We start from the raw sequence: 12,974 nt of genomic DNA, 5'->3' as shown, positions 1-12,974 counted from the left end.
GACCCTGACACACATTGAGTCCCATGGGCCTGAATGGACCTGAGGACCGCTTTCTACGCCCATAAAGAGTGACAGCCCTGAAACCCACAGGGACAGTTCCACCCTGCCCTATAGGGTCACCATGAATTGGTATCAACTGATGGGAGTGGGTATGGTTTGGAGTTTGAGGGACAAACCAGACCCAGTCTCTGTCATCCCAGCCTAGGGGGATACAATAGATACATTAAAAACAAAACAAAAATGTCCAGGGGACAGGGGTCCATGGGGAGGCGGATGGTCCCAGCATAGGGCTGTGGTCCCAGCAAGGGTGTGCTGGTGCTGGACTGAGAGGAGGCTGGGGGAGCAGATCCTTTCCTCTGAGACCCCTCTCCCAACAGGATCCTGAAGTTCCTCGTGGCCAAAAGGAAATTCAAGGAGACACTGCGCCCCTACGACGTGAAGGACGTCATTGAGCAGTACTCAGCAGGGCACCTGGACATGCTGGGCCGGATCAAGAGCCTGCAGACTCGGTGGGTGCACGCCTCCCTCCCCCGACGCCTGGTAGGAAAGAGAGGCAGGAAGACAGTAGCAGCGGGAGTGTTGTCCCAAGTTTCTCTGCTGGCCCCCACTGGAATTGGAACCCTGAGCTCCCCCTGGGGGCCACTGCAGCTGCTGGTGGTCTGGCCCTGGCAAGGCCTCTCATTTGCGGCATGTGGGTTAGGCCACCGCATTCGCACTTGTCCGGTCTTCAGAAGCACTCAGCTCAACTGCAGGACCTCAGGGGAAACCTGTGGACCTGCAGGTTTCTGGGACGTCTTTAGAATGACTGTTGCCTGTTCCTACTAGAAACCACCAGGCCCATGGCCATGATGTCCACCCCAAACTCATAGCGACCCTATAAAACAGAGTAGAATTGCCCCACAGCGTTTCCAAGACTGTAAAGCTTTCCCGATGCAGACTACCACATCTTCCTCCCAGCCTGCTGCTGGGTTCAAACCTCTGACCATTCGATGATATCTTTCTGTTAGAAGCCAAGTGCCTGACCACTGAGCCATCAAAGCTCCTTCCTGAATGTAGTAGGCCTAAAATAACGACTAACTGCCCATTTCCCGAGAGGCTAGGCAGTTTGTCTTCCATGCTGCCTAACTTTCTGCTCAGCTCCCAGGTTACGGAAGAAGGCTCACACCAAGACCCGGTTCTCCTCTGTTCCTCCTTCTCTTTTGTTGGCCGCGCACTCAGTAGTCACTGCTCGCTGACTCGGTGCTCTGCAGTGGAGGATATTGGAATGCAATCGAGAGCTTTCATTCCAGTGGAAAAGCTGATGGAAAATGAGCCCAGCCAAAAAGACTAGGACGTCAGATGCTAATCCATGCTAAGGAGAACCATAAGGATTGGGGCGATGGGGCCAGGGATCTTCAATAGGAGATAAGGCGACCAATGCAGGAAGCAAGGCCACAAGCCCTGCAGGCCTGTGGGTGACAAGTTTCTAGATAGAAGGAGCAGCAAGTGCAAAGGCTTGGATGTGTTCGCTACAGCCTGGCGGTCAGTGCGTGTGAGTGGGCAAAGGTAGGCGATGACATCAGAGGCCAAGAGCACAGTGCTCTGCCGGCCCCTGCAACCAGGCTCCTGCAGGTGGCATGTGTTGAGTGAGCGTTAGTAGAAGCGGTCCTGCCATGCTGACGGGTTATGGAGACAGAGGAGGAGCCTGTCCACGAGGTGGGAGCAGAACTAGCAGAGGGTGCTCTTGGGAATCCAAGGGAACAGAGCGTTGGCAGGAGGAAAGCCCAGGAGCTGCTAGCAGGTCAAGTAAAATGAGGGCTGAGAATTGATCCCTGGATTTAGCAGTGTGGAGGTCAGTTGGGATTTGACCAGGGGAGTTTCAGTGAAATAATGGGGGCCAAAGCCTGACTGGAGTAGGTTTAATAAGAACAGGAGGAGAGGACTTGGAGAGAGGAGAGAGAACTCTTTCAAGAACCCTTTCTTTCTTCCTCCTTTTGGCTGCGTTTTGGGTACAGAAGAGACTCCAATCTCAAATATACTTTGGGGAGAAGATTTATTAAGTCTTGAAAGCGACAGAGACAACGCAAAGGCACAAACACGTCATCCATCTGGATGAGGGAGGCCATTAGGAGGAGGTTAAAATGGTGGCCAAGGCTTCAGAGGCGGGAAGCCAGCTAAATAAGGCACATCACAGAATTCCTGATTGGTGGCAGATCAATACATCACAGTTACAGGGGGACCACAGAAGCAGGAACAGGGCCTCGATTGGGACACCCATTGTGAGAAAGGCTTACAAAATTGGTCCAGAGCCTTCCGGCCAAGGCATTCAGAGTGAAACGGACAGGCAGGACTCATGATGATGTCCACCCCCGGTACGGTGCCCAGGCAGATGACCTCCACCATGGGCACACCTAGGCAAGCTCCTAAAAGGGACTGCCCCTCCCTGGTAGTCTGGAGAGGGGTGGAGGATGAGCTACATCCTTGGTTAATGATCAGAAAGTATTCAATGAGGCTTACTTTGTCTGTCCGTGTGTGGGCTTAGCAAATGGTTTGGGGGCTGTCTCTACCCTCCATAGCCTTTTGCAAACCGGGTGCTCAGATGTAATAATACAGAGACAAGGTGGGCCACCTCTGATCTCGCTCTGTCTCTCATTTCCATTTTCCTTGCCCCCCCCACCCCCGCCCCGCATCGGCTTCCAGAAGATGATGGTGGCCTCTCCCACTCTTGGTGCAGGGCGTCTCCCCTTTCCGCAGACTCCTTCCGGGAGGGGAGGGATGGTGTGTGCCTGGCCCCTTTCCTCCGACAGTTCCCTTTCCCGACAGCGTGGACCAGATTGTGGGTCGGGGGCCTGGGGACCGAAAAACCCGGGAGAAGGGCGACAAGGGGCCCTCCGATATAGAAGCGGTGGATGAAATCAGCATGATGGGACGCGTGGTCAAGGTGGAGAAGCAGGTGAGTGTGGGATGCACTTCTCGGAGCCTCCGCCCGGGTTCTGGTCCGCTAGGCCAGAGCCAGTCCCGGGCGCCTCCCACCTTGTGAGCCTGCCCACAGATACGCCCCGCCTCCCGGAAAGCCCACCCTCTCCGGCTTAACGACCCGCCCGCCCACCTAAGCCCCGACCTAGGTTGCACTTTTCGCTGGCAGCGCTACCAAAGGAGCCTTGGCCCAACTTAGCCCCGCCCACTCCACAACCGCGCTTCCTAGTCTCTCCCGCCTTCCCAGCTGGCCACACTAATTTCACCCTCCGAAGAATCCTTCACCGCCCAGTTCTCCTCTTCTGCCCCGCCCCGCACGGCCAAAGCCCCGCCCCGCGCTCAAGCCCCGCCCTCCCGCCCCGCCCCCAGGTGCAGTCCATCGAGCACAAGCTGGACCTGTTGCTGGGCTTCTATTCGCGCTGCCTGCGCTCGGGCACCTCGGCCAGCTTGGGCACCGTGCAAGTGCCGCTCTTCGACCCTGACATCACCTCCGACTACCACAGCCCAGTGGACCACGAGGACATCTCCGTCTCCGCACAGACGCTCAGCATCTCCCGCTCGGTCAGCACCAACATGGACTGAGGGGCTTCTCAGGGACGGGACAGCACATGGCCAGCCCCTTGGCCTCGCGCTCGGACCCCCCTCCGAGGCCTCAGGACTCCTCTTACTTGAACTCGAATCACTTGCGGGGAGCGAGGCCACACGCAGTATTGAGCTAGCTGTGAGGGCTGGGAGGGGAGGGTGGCGCCAGATACCCGCTGTGGGGGCCGGCGACCCGCCCCCACCTCAGCAGGAGATGCCAGGCCGCAGGGAGGGCAACAGCAGCGGCTGCGCGTGGCCTCTGGGTCCCCCAGTGCTCTGCCCACTCCATCAGGTGTGATCTGGCACTCCTGGCAAGGGCACTGCCCCAGGAGTGGGGGCAGGGCGCTGCGGCCCTGGGCCCAGAGCCAGCTTCCAGCTATGCAAGGTGAGGTCTCTGGCCCACCCTTCGGACGACAGAGCAGGGAAGCCCTCCTGCCAAGGCCCTGCCCCACTTGTGGGTGGGCCCCAGGTGCCCCTAGAGGTACCCACAAGACACAGGACCCTGCCGTATGGCAGGTGGGCACCATATATGCAAACTGTGTTAAATATGCAACTTCAGGGACCCCCATGGGGTCCTTTTGTCCCTCTCCCCTCAGGAGAAGGGCCCCCAGCAGTAGCTGGTCTCAGGCTGCTTGGCCACAGCCCCTACCCCCATCCTTCAGCTTGTCACCCATCTCTCCCCAGCACGGGGCCAGTTTCTCCTCTGCCCTTCCGCAAGGGCAGTGCTTGGGTCTCTTCCCAGTTGCAGGCGTCACCTCCCAGGGACTCCTTCTTCTGCAGACGGTCCAGACACTTTAGAGACAGCTGAGGTTTCTGTATTCTCCCCAAACCTCTTATGGACTGTATCCTCCCACCACACTGACACACAGAAAGGCTCATACAGTCACACACATTTGAAGAGGTGAACACAGAGCCACACACATGTCCTTGGCCTGCTACAGACGAACCCAGGGGACTGGCCCTGCAGGCAGGGGCAGCTCTCCACTCTGTGCATCTGGCCAGGACAGGGAGCTCATAATGGACCCCGATCTCTGCAGGCTCACCCCAGAGTGTGGTCAGCTCCTCTTCTCCCCACAGGTCCAGGAGCCCTAACCGCTGCCTCTGCCTGCCCCCAAGGGTTACCCTTGACACTCCCACAGCACAATTCAGTCTAGGCACCCAGCAGAAAGATCCCAAGCCCTTCCCCAAGGGGATTACCAGGCCCAGTTTTATCCAGGCTCCACCCCTTCCAAGTCACTCAAACTCCCAGAGAGAATAATAATGCAAATAGCAGCTACTATTCCGTCAGGCACCAACTGTGCACTTGGCATTCACATGCACTGTCTCCCCTCCTTCCATTACCCATGCCTCACTTCAGTTGGCAGCCCCCTCCCCCTCCCCCCATATTGGCATAAACCACGCTAGGTCCCTAGCACCTCTCTGGTATCCAAATCCTTCTTCCCTCTTCAGCAAAACCAATGCTGGTGGCAGGAGGGCGATGGGTAGTGGATTGATGGCAAGTTACTGCGGGGTGCCAGGGAACAAGGGGCTCAGGCCAAGCTGCCTGCATCTCATGACTGGGGACCTGCATGCACCAGCGCCAGGGCTGGGGTTGGATCTTGCTCAGCCTCATGGTGCCCAGCCTCTGCCCAACATGCCCTCTGCATGTGACCATCATGCCCTGGATGGAGCCTATCCTGGCTCACCTCAGCCACACTGCACTAGCCACAGAGAGCCATTTTCCACTTCCTCTGAGACAGAGCTGTGGAGAGGGCCAGGAGAATGGGAAGATTCTACCACCATAGGAGGCTTGGGAAGAAGATCCCCCCCCACCCCTTTCTTCCACAATCGAGGTTCCTACACCAACCCGGTTCTCGGATATGCAAGTACCTCACTTTGTTAACTTATTAACTTATTGGTTTCATTAAAGTTTTCAGTAGGAGGTGTTTGGACTTGCTCTCTTCCGTGGAGGTGGGGGCAGGGGCTCTGGGCTGGGACTGGGGCCAGAGAAATGTGGATTAGGCAGGCATTTTGGGCCGTGGACAATAACCTTCACCACAATCGAGTGGGTCTTTACTGTCTAGTGCGTCTCTCACGGAAGTATCACAAGCGGGTAGCTGTAGCACACATCAATTTAGTTTTTCAGTTTAGGAGACCAGAAGTCTGAATTCAGAGCACAGGTGCAAGGGAAAAGTTTTTCTCTTGGTTGGCTCTGGAGGCAAGCCCTTGTCTTTTCTGCTTCCTGGTTCCTTGGAAATCATGTTCTTGGCATCTGTCTCACCCCATTTCTCCTGTTTACCTGCTAGTTTCATCTCTAATGTCTCAGAAGACTGGGTTCCACACACACCTTATGCTAATCTTGGTTCATTAGCATAACAAAGACATCGCCTTCCCAAATGGGATTATAACCACACATATTTTTTACAACATATATTTTTGGGGGCCACAATTTAATCCAAACATTCCACCTTTTGACCGCAACCCTGCACAAATTAATGTCCTTGCTACATGCAAAGACCAAACCATCCTACAGAAGTCTTAAATCAACTCCACGTCCCAAACCTCATTTCTGATTTATCTAAATCTGATATGGATGATTTAAACATGGATGGCCTGACCGTAGGTGTATCCCACCCTGGGGCAAAAAAATTCTCTCCATCTGTGAAATCTGGGGTATAAATGATCTATTGCCAGAATGCAGCGATGGAATAGACACAAGACGGGCATTTCCATTACAAAGGGGAGAAATTTTAGGAAAAGAAGGGATAATGGGCACCAAACAATTGATATTAGCTCTCAAGGCTAGAAAATCCTCCTCTGTTCTCTGAGACCATCTGAGGAGGGGCCCTACCCTCCCTGCTCTGAGTGTTGGCTGTGCTTTCTGGATTCCAGGCCCACTGGGATAGCAACCTTGGTTTTGGGCAGGCCATTTTCCTAGTCCATCTGACTCCTTCCTACAACCTTGTCCCTACCAGGCCCCATTTTTTACCCTTTGGGCATGGCAATTCTGCCCCTTCTGCCTTGGGCGGTGCCCTCATCTCCCTGGCATACTCTGGAACAGAGAGCTGACTCTGGAACCTAGGAGACTGTGGCCCCACCTTTGAAACTAAGAAGGTCCTGCTTCTGACACTCCTTCCAATGGTTCTGCTGATCTCTGAGCTGCTTCAGGACTGGTCCTTTTCTTGGTGGAAAACAAATGTAGCTCCTTTGACCGGTTTCCTGTGTATAGATTTCCAAGAGGAAGACAACTTTCCATCCTCTGCCCTTTTTCTCTGTCCCTGTCCGTCTGAGCAGATGGATACCTTGCTCTGGTAGTTGGTTCGGTCCATCCACCACAGAGTTAAACTCTACCAGAAGACTGCATGGCCACATCTTTGATGACCATTCTAGGATATGTGTCCTTCGTTTGGACAACAGAATTTTCCAAATCATTAAGTTCTGTTTTCATTTGACACAGTCCATTTTTAAGTTCTTCTCATTCCTCTTGAATTTTACTATAAGCAACAAGGAGAAACCACTCAGCCCCCATTCACACATCACTTAGAACTCTCATCCGCTAGATATCTAAGTTCATCACTTATAGGTTTTACCTTCCACTTAACATTTGAACATACTTTAGAGAAGGTTGGATTTTTTTTTTGCCACTGCATAAAAAGCATCACCCTAAAAAAAAAAAGTGTCGCCCTTCCTCCCTTGTCCAATCGTTTTCTTTTAAAGGCTCACCAGAAGCACAGTTAGCATCCACGTTTCTAGCAGCATTCCGTTGCTGAGTCGTGTATTCTCTCAGGTAACAGGGACTTTCCCTATAACGCTCCTCCCTTCTTTCTGAGCCCTCACCAGAATTGCCTTTGACATTTGTAATGCTACTAAAAGACTCTTCCAGGCAATCTAGACTGACTGTTAGGTACTTTAAAAATTCCTCCAACCTCTAACCATTACCCAATTCCCAAACTGCTACCATATTTTAGATATCTGCTAAGCAGCACCCTGTGGGGGGAGCCAGCTCCCCACAACTAATCACGGGTTCGGTAGGCGCAATTGTACGGTTAAGACATATAAAGATTATAGTAAAGTCATAGAGAAAAGGGAGAGATGGGAGAGAGTACAATAAAGAAGTCAGACACATTTCATGGTCCCATGCTCACCTCAGCTCCTCTTGGTGGTACACATGGAGGTGGGAGACGAGAGGGCAGCAGCGAGCTCTCGCAAGGTTTTATTTCTAACCAAAGCTTATATTTCTTTGGGGGCATGCAAGCCCTCTGATTACAGATAGCAATCTACGTCATAGGAAGGGGTTGTAACATAGGCAATACAAGCAATAGGTGGGGGATGACCTAGGGGTATACACACAATAGTAAAGGGAGGGAATAGGGGTACTTATGTGGCAAGATGGGTGGACCCTAGATCAATATAGTAGCCTAACCTTAGTCATCCTTGAGTGGTCCCCAGGCTTGCCTTTGGGCACTCCTTCAAGGGAACAGTATCAGAAGGGAGTGGGGCCTGTTTAGGGTTAGTCAGACTACAGTCTGGTTGCTCTAGATGGCTGATAACCCTTGAGGTGAATAACCTCTGACCTACTTTCGTTGACCTCCTAGTGTACAGTCATTTACCATGTGTAGCAAGCAGCGTCTTGGGTTTGGCATAGATTTGGGGGAGACAATTTGGGAGACATCTTTCTGTTTCCCACAGCACCCCACTCTTCTAGTACCAACATTTGTCGTACTTATCCAGTGGCACAGTGGTTAAGCACTCAATGATTCAAACCCACTCGCCTGGCAAACGATGTGACACTCTACTTCCATAACGATTACAGTCTTGGAAACCCTGTGGGACAGTTCTAGGCTGCCGTGAGCCAGAATCCCCTTGATGACAATGGCTGTGGGGTTTTGTGTGTGTTTTATCTAGTGCTAACACAGAAATATCACACGTGGGCGGCTTTAAGAAACAGATTTATTTTCTCCAGTTTGCCCACTGCCATTGAGTCAATTCATAGGGTTTCTGAGGCTCAGGTAGCCTCAACTTTCTTCCCTAGAGCTGCTGATGGGCTTGAACCACCAACCTTGAGGTTAGCAGTCCAACATTTCTTACGTTTAGGAGGCTGGAAATCAGAATTCAGAGCCCTTGCTCTAGGGAGAAAACCCTTCTCTTTCGGCTGGCTCTGAAGAAAGGCCCTCCTTGCCTCTTTAGCTTCTGCTTCCTAGTTCCTTGGAGATATCCATGTATCGTGACACCTATTTTATCCTTTTTATCCTCTGCTCAATTGCTGATTTTATCTCTTTATTCACTAAAAAGAGGTGGACGCAAGACATGCACCACCCGAATCCTACCTGTGTAGGCAGTCCTACCCTTCTAGGCAGTCTCGTATGTGTGTAGAGAGAGATTTATGTCAAGAAATGGTTTGCACCGTTTAGGAAGCCAGTAAGTCCATCTAGTTCAAGTCAGATGGTACGGTGGAGGCTTCTCCTGAGTCCTGGAGCCATGGGGGTGGGGGGTGGAGGGTGGGGATGGGGGTTGACTAACCAGGAAGCAGGAAGATTGTGGGGGGAGGTCAGATGCGCAGGCATTCCCTCCCCTGAAGGCAATCAGTTATCAGACTGCTGTCTCATCCCACCACAGGGGTGGGCCTGCTCCCTGCCTCTGGGGACAATGGACAGGCTCCTGTAGGAGGAGTTTTCACCCTACTGAATAATGTTTCCTATGGAGACCCAGAGACTACCCCCTAGACCACCCTCTCTGCTGTGTAACCTATAGTGCAGCTCCTCCCTGTGATGTATGTCTCTACCTGTAATTAGTAGGCTGGCTTGCCCCCAAAGGTATATAGGTGAGTCAGCAATATAGATCACTCTCTCTGACTCTGAGCTCCTTGCTGCTCACTCCCCTCTCACTCCCCTCTCCCTTGTTCCCTTGCCCTCCTTCCCTTCCCCCTCTCTCCACATGGACCACCAAGCTGGGCTGAGGTGAGCAATGCTATCATGTAACGTGTCTGACTGCATTATTGTAATATCTCTCATGCTCACGATGACTTTAATATAATACTTATATATCTCAACCGTACAATTGTGCATTACTGAACCCAGAAGTAGTATTACTGAATTACAGTATCCGAGTAGTGGTAATAGTAGTAGCAGCGGGTGGGGGCTGGCCCCCCACTCCCCCAAGTCAACTTTTAATTTAATACTACAGAAGATGAAGCAGGAATGTCATAGGTTGGTAGATGCAAAGTCAAATGAATCTAGAGTCAGCAAGCTGCTGATGGCTCCCAGGATCGGCAGGCTATATGGCAAGAGGTCTGTCTACAAACTATGCGCAGGATCCAGACCCAGCAGAAGTGCAAGCTTTCCCACAGTCTGCTTAGCGAGGAGCAGGCCGTACCCCCAGGAGTCTTTTTTCCAGTTGCATCAAGGCTATGATCTAATCAAGGAGGCTGCACCCCACCACAACTGCTGGATGCTCACAGGCTTGATCACATGATGCTAGAGCCTATGCTGGAGTTGATTACATTGTGCTCAATCACATTGTGGGGGACTATTGTCAAATTACTGAGGATCCTGGCCCAGGCAAGTTGACGCAAAACCTAACGGTCCTACTGCTTCATTAACGTAACAAAGTCAACTCATTCCTAAATTGGATCGAGTTCATAGGGATCGAGTTGGGATGTACAACACATCATCTTCGGGGGACACAGTCTGAGCTATAACATAGCTGAAGCAAAAATGAAACCCATTGGCCCAGATAACAAAACTGTCCCGGGGATGGATTTGGCTTCATGCCCAGTTAGATCTAGGCGCTTAAGCACGCAGCTGTCTGTTTCCTCTCAAGCAGGCTGATCCCTTATTATGACCCCCTCGCGCTTCCAAATTTGCCTTTTCTTGGTTTAGCACCCCAGTGAAGAGTGAATGCCACTTTCCTAATGGTTTTTGTTATTCAAGTCAAGACAACAGAAATTACATGAGGTTTTTCAACCCACCGAATTGACCACAGGGGCTGAGTGACACCGCAGCAGAAGGACTGGGAGAGCCGAGAGGGACCCCTGAGGTTGATAATCTAGAGAAGACAACTGCTAGAAGCGTGCTTATACCTAAGGTTGTAGGAATAAAAGGAAAAGGATGGAGTTAGCAGAACTCAAAAGCTGGAGGGGAGCCCCATGTGCCAGAGTAAAACTGCTCTGTAGGGTTTTCAATGGCTGAGCTTTGGGCAGTAGATCACCAGGCCTTTCCTCGGGGTGGACTCAAACCACGAATCTTTCAGTTAACCATTCATACCACGCAGAGAGAGATTCCAGCGTCCCCTTCCAAATCAAACTCTCCACTCTGGAGTTAATGCCAACTCATAGCCACCCTATCGGACAGGGTAGAATTGCCCCTGTGGGTTTCTGAGGCTGTACTTTTTATAGGAGTCTTCCTCCTAGGAAGCACCTGCCAGTTAGCAGCCCAACACACAAGCACTCCGCCACTAGGGGTCCTAATGTCCGCCTAGGTGGGATCATGAAAAATCAGGTAGCGAGGGACCCACAGGGCTTTCAGAATCCAAGACACACATCCCACGGAGCAGAGTATAAAGGGGTGGATTTGGAATGAAGGTCATGGCTGGCACAGTCCCCCCTTTGTGTGCTCAGCGTCCCTACACCGCAATCGATCCATACCTATTCCGACCGTTATATAACAGCAGTGTCTTCCACTGAATAAGATGCCATCACACCAGCTAAGGAAGGACTAAGTAACTGACTGAAAAGTTGGTGGTTCGAAGCCCCCTCCCCCCAGCCCCTCTGTGGGAGAAGTTGGTCATCATCTGGTCCTGGAGGGATCGCAGTTCTACTCTGTCACCTGGTGTCGGAAATCAGCTCAGCAGCAGCAGCTAACAACAACAACAACAGCCCATGGTACAAATAAAGACATTCTCACTCCCCCTAAAGGAAACACGGAGTCTCTCAGTTCCAACAGATGGCTCTCAGAGTTCGTCATAGCAACCTGTAGCTGAGTGATGCTCATTACCCCTCGACGTCAGCAACAATCCCACCTGCAACAAAGCACTAAACTGAAAGGATAACTACACAACAACGAGGGGGAATGAATTCACTTCACGTGGACAACACACACACTGCTGCGCAAGGAAGGAAAATACACGTGGCTGCAACAGAGCCCCTGCCGCTCACTGAGCACTCTCTCCCCAGGGATGCATATCACTTCCTATTCCATTGCCCTCTGTGCTCCCTTTGCCCTCATCTAGGACTTAATAGGGGTCTTTACATGGGGGTGGGGGGACTCAAATGATCCTTCTTGAAGGGTCTGAATCCCCAGTGGCCCTACATGGTTTGAGGAGCTGCTCATTAAAATATGCATAAAAGATAGCTGTTCATGAGCTTTTATACTGTGCATGGAAGTACTAAAAGGAACCCCAGAGAATTGCTCAAGTTCCACCCCGTCTTCCCTGTCCTCGGTAGCAGCCATCCAATTTCCAGTCAGTGATAGGATCAGTCTTGCAGCCAGCACACGAACGCTTTCTCTGTCTCTCGGTTCGGGGGCTGGTTGCTTAAATGCCATCCAGTTGGCTCCGGCTCTGAGTGACCCCGCAGACAACAGGACGAAGCGCCGCCCGGCCCTGCGCCATCCTTATGATTGTTCTTCTGTTGGAGCCCCTTGTTGGAGCCATTGTCCACCCACCTTTATGGGTCTTTCTGTGATGCCGGAAGCTATGTCACTGGTATTTAAAAAGCCAGCAGGGGCCCCCAAAATGAACAGATTTCAGCAGAGCTTCCGGACTAAGAAGAGACAAGGAGGATTAGGCTGTCCAAGGCTGAGCCAGCAGCCGCAGAACACTTTACGACTAGAAGCAGAGCATTGTTAGTGGCGCGAGGTTCCCCAAACGCCAAGGGGAAGTCTGATTTCCAATTCAATGAAAACGTTATGCCCTCATCCTCCCTTGGGAACTGAGATCTGCAAGCCAGCAGAGCCCGAAGTCACAAGGCCAGGAAGCCATCCTGTGAGCGGGATAGAGTGGGCTGACTAACGGCCATGCCAGGGAGCCCTGGAGGCGTAGAGGTTCCGAGCTGGGCTGCTCACCACAGGTCAGCAAGTTGAACCCACCAGCCCCTCTTGTGGGAGAACGATGCGGCTTCCCACTTCCATAAAGATTTACAGTCTCAGAACCCCACAGGGGCCAGTGCTACCCTGCCCTTTGGGTCGCCATGAGCTGTCATCAACTCCACGGCAGTGAGTGTAGTTTTGTTTAAAGATGTCAGGTCCTGATCACTGGAGCCTGTAAATGTGACCTTTTAAGGAGAAAAAGATCTGTATAGTTGTAAAAGATGAAGATATAAAGTCTTAGCATGGGCAGATTCTCCTAGATCTGTGGTTCTCAACCTGTGGGTCATGACCCCTTTGGGGGCCGACCGACCCTTTCACAGGGGTCGCTTAAGACCATCGGAAAACACATATTTCCAATGGGCTTAGGCACTGAGA

General features: G+C 52.0%; 1 protein-coding gene across 1 annotated transcript in view; it reads left to right on the top strand.

Annotated features, from left to right (window-relative positions):
• The window catches only part of KCNQ4 (potassium voltage-gated channel subfamily Q member 4), a gene marked incomplete at its 5' end in the record, with an annotated part of 65,908 nt that extends 62,145 nt beyond the window's left edge, over positions 1-3,763 (top strand). Inside the window, 3 exons of the mRNA XM_004705271.2 lie at positions 378-509; positions 2,803-2,932; positions 3,325-3,763. Coding sequence (XP_004705328.1) covers positions 378-509; positions 2,803-2,932; positions 3,325-3,537 — 475 coding nt within the window. The remainder of the gene's footprint in view (positions 1-377; positions 510-2,802; positions 2,933-3,324) is intronic.
• Between the last annotated feature and the right edge of the window lie 9,211 nt (positions 3,764-12,974).

The sequence above is a fragment of the Echinops telfairi genome, unplaced genomic scaffold (genome assembly GCF_000313985.2).
Source record: "Echinops telfairi isolate 266 unplaced genomic scaffold, ASM31398v2 ScPeMD7_7457;HRSCAF=8495, whole genome shotgun sequence".
Taxonomy (NCBI): Eukaryota; Metazoa; Chordata; class Mammalia; order Afrosoricida; family Tenrecidae; genus Echinops; species Echinops telfairi.
Note: the sequence above shows the minus strand (reverse complement) of the source record. Positions and strands in the feature narration are given on the sequence as shown.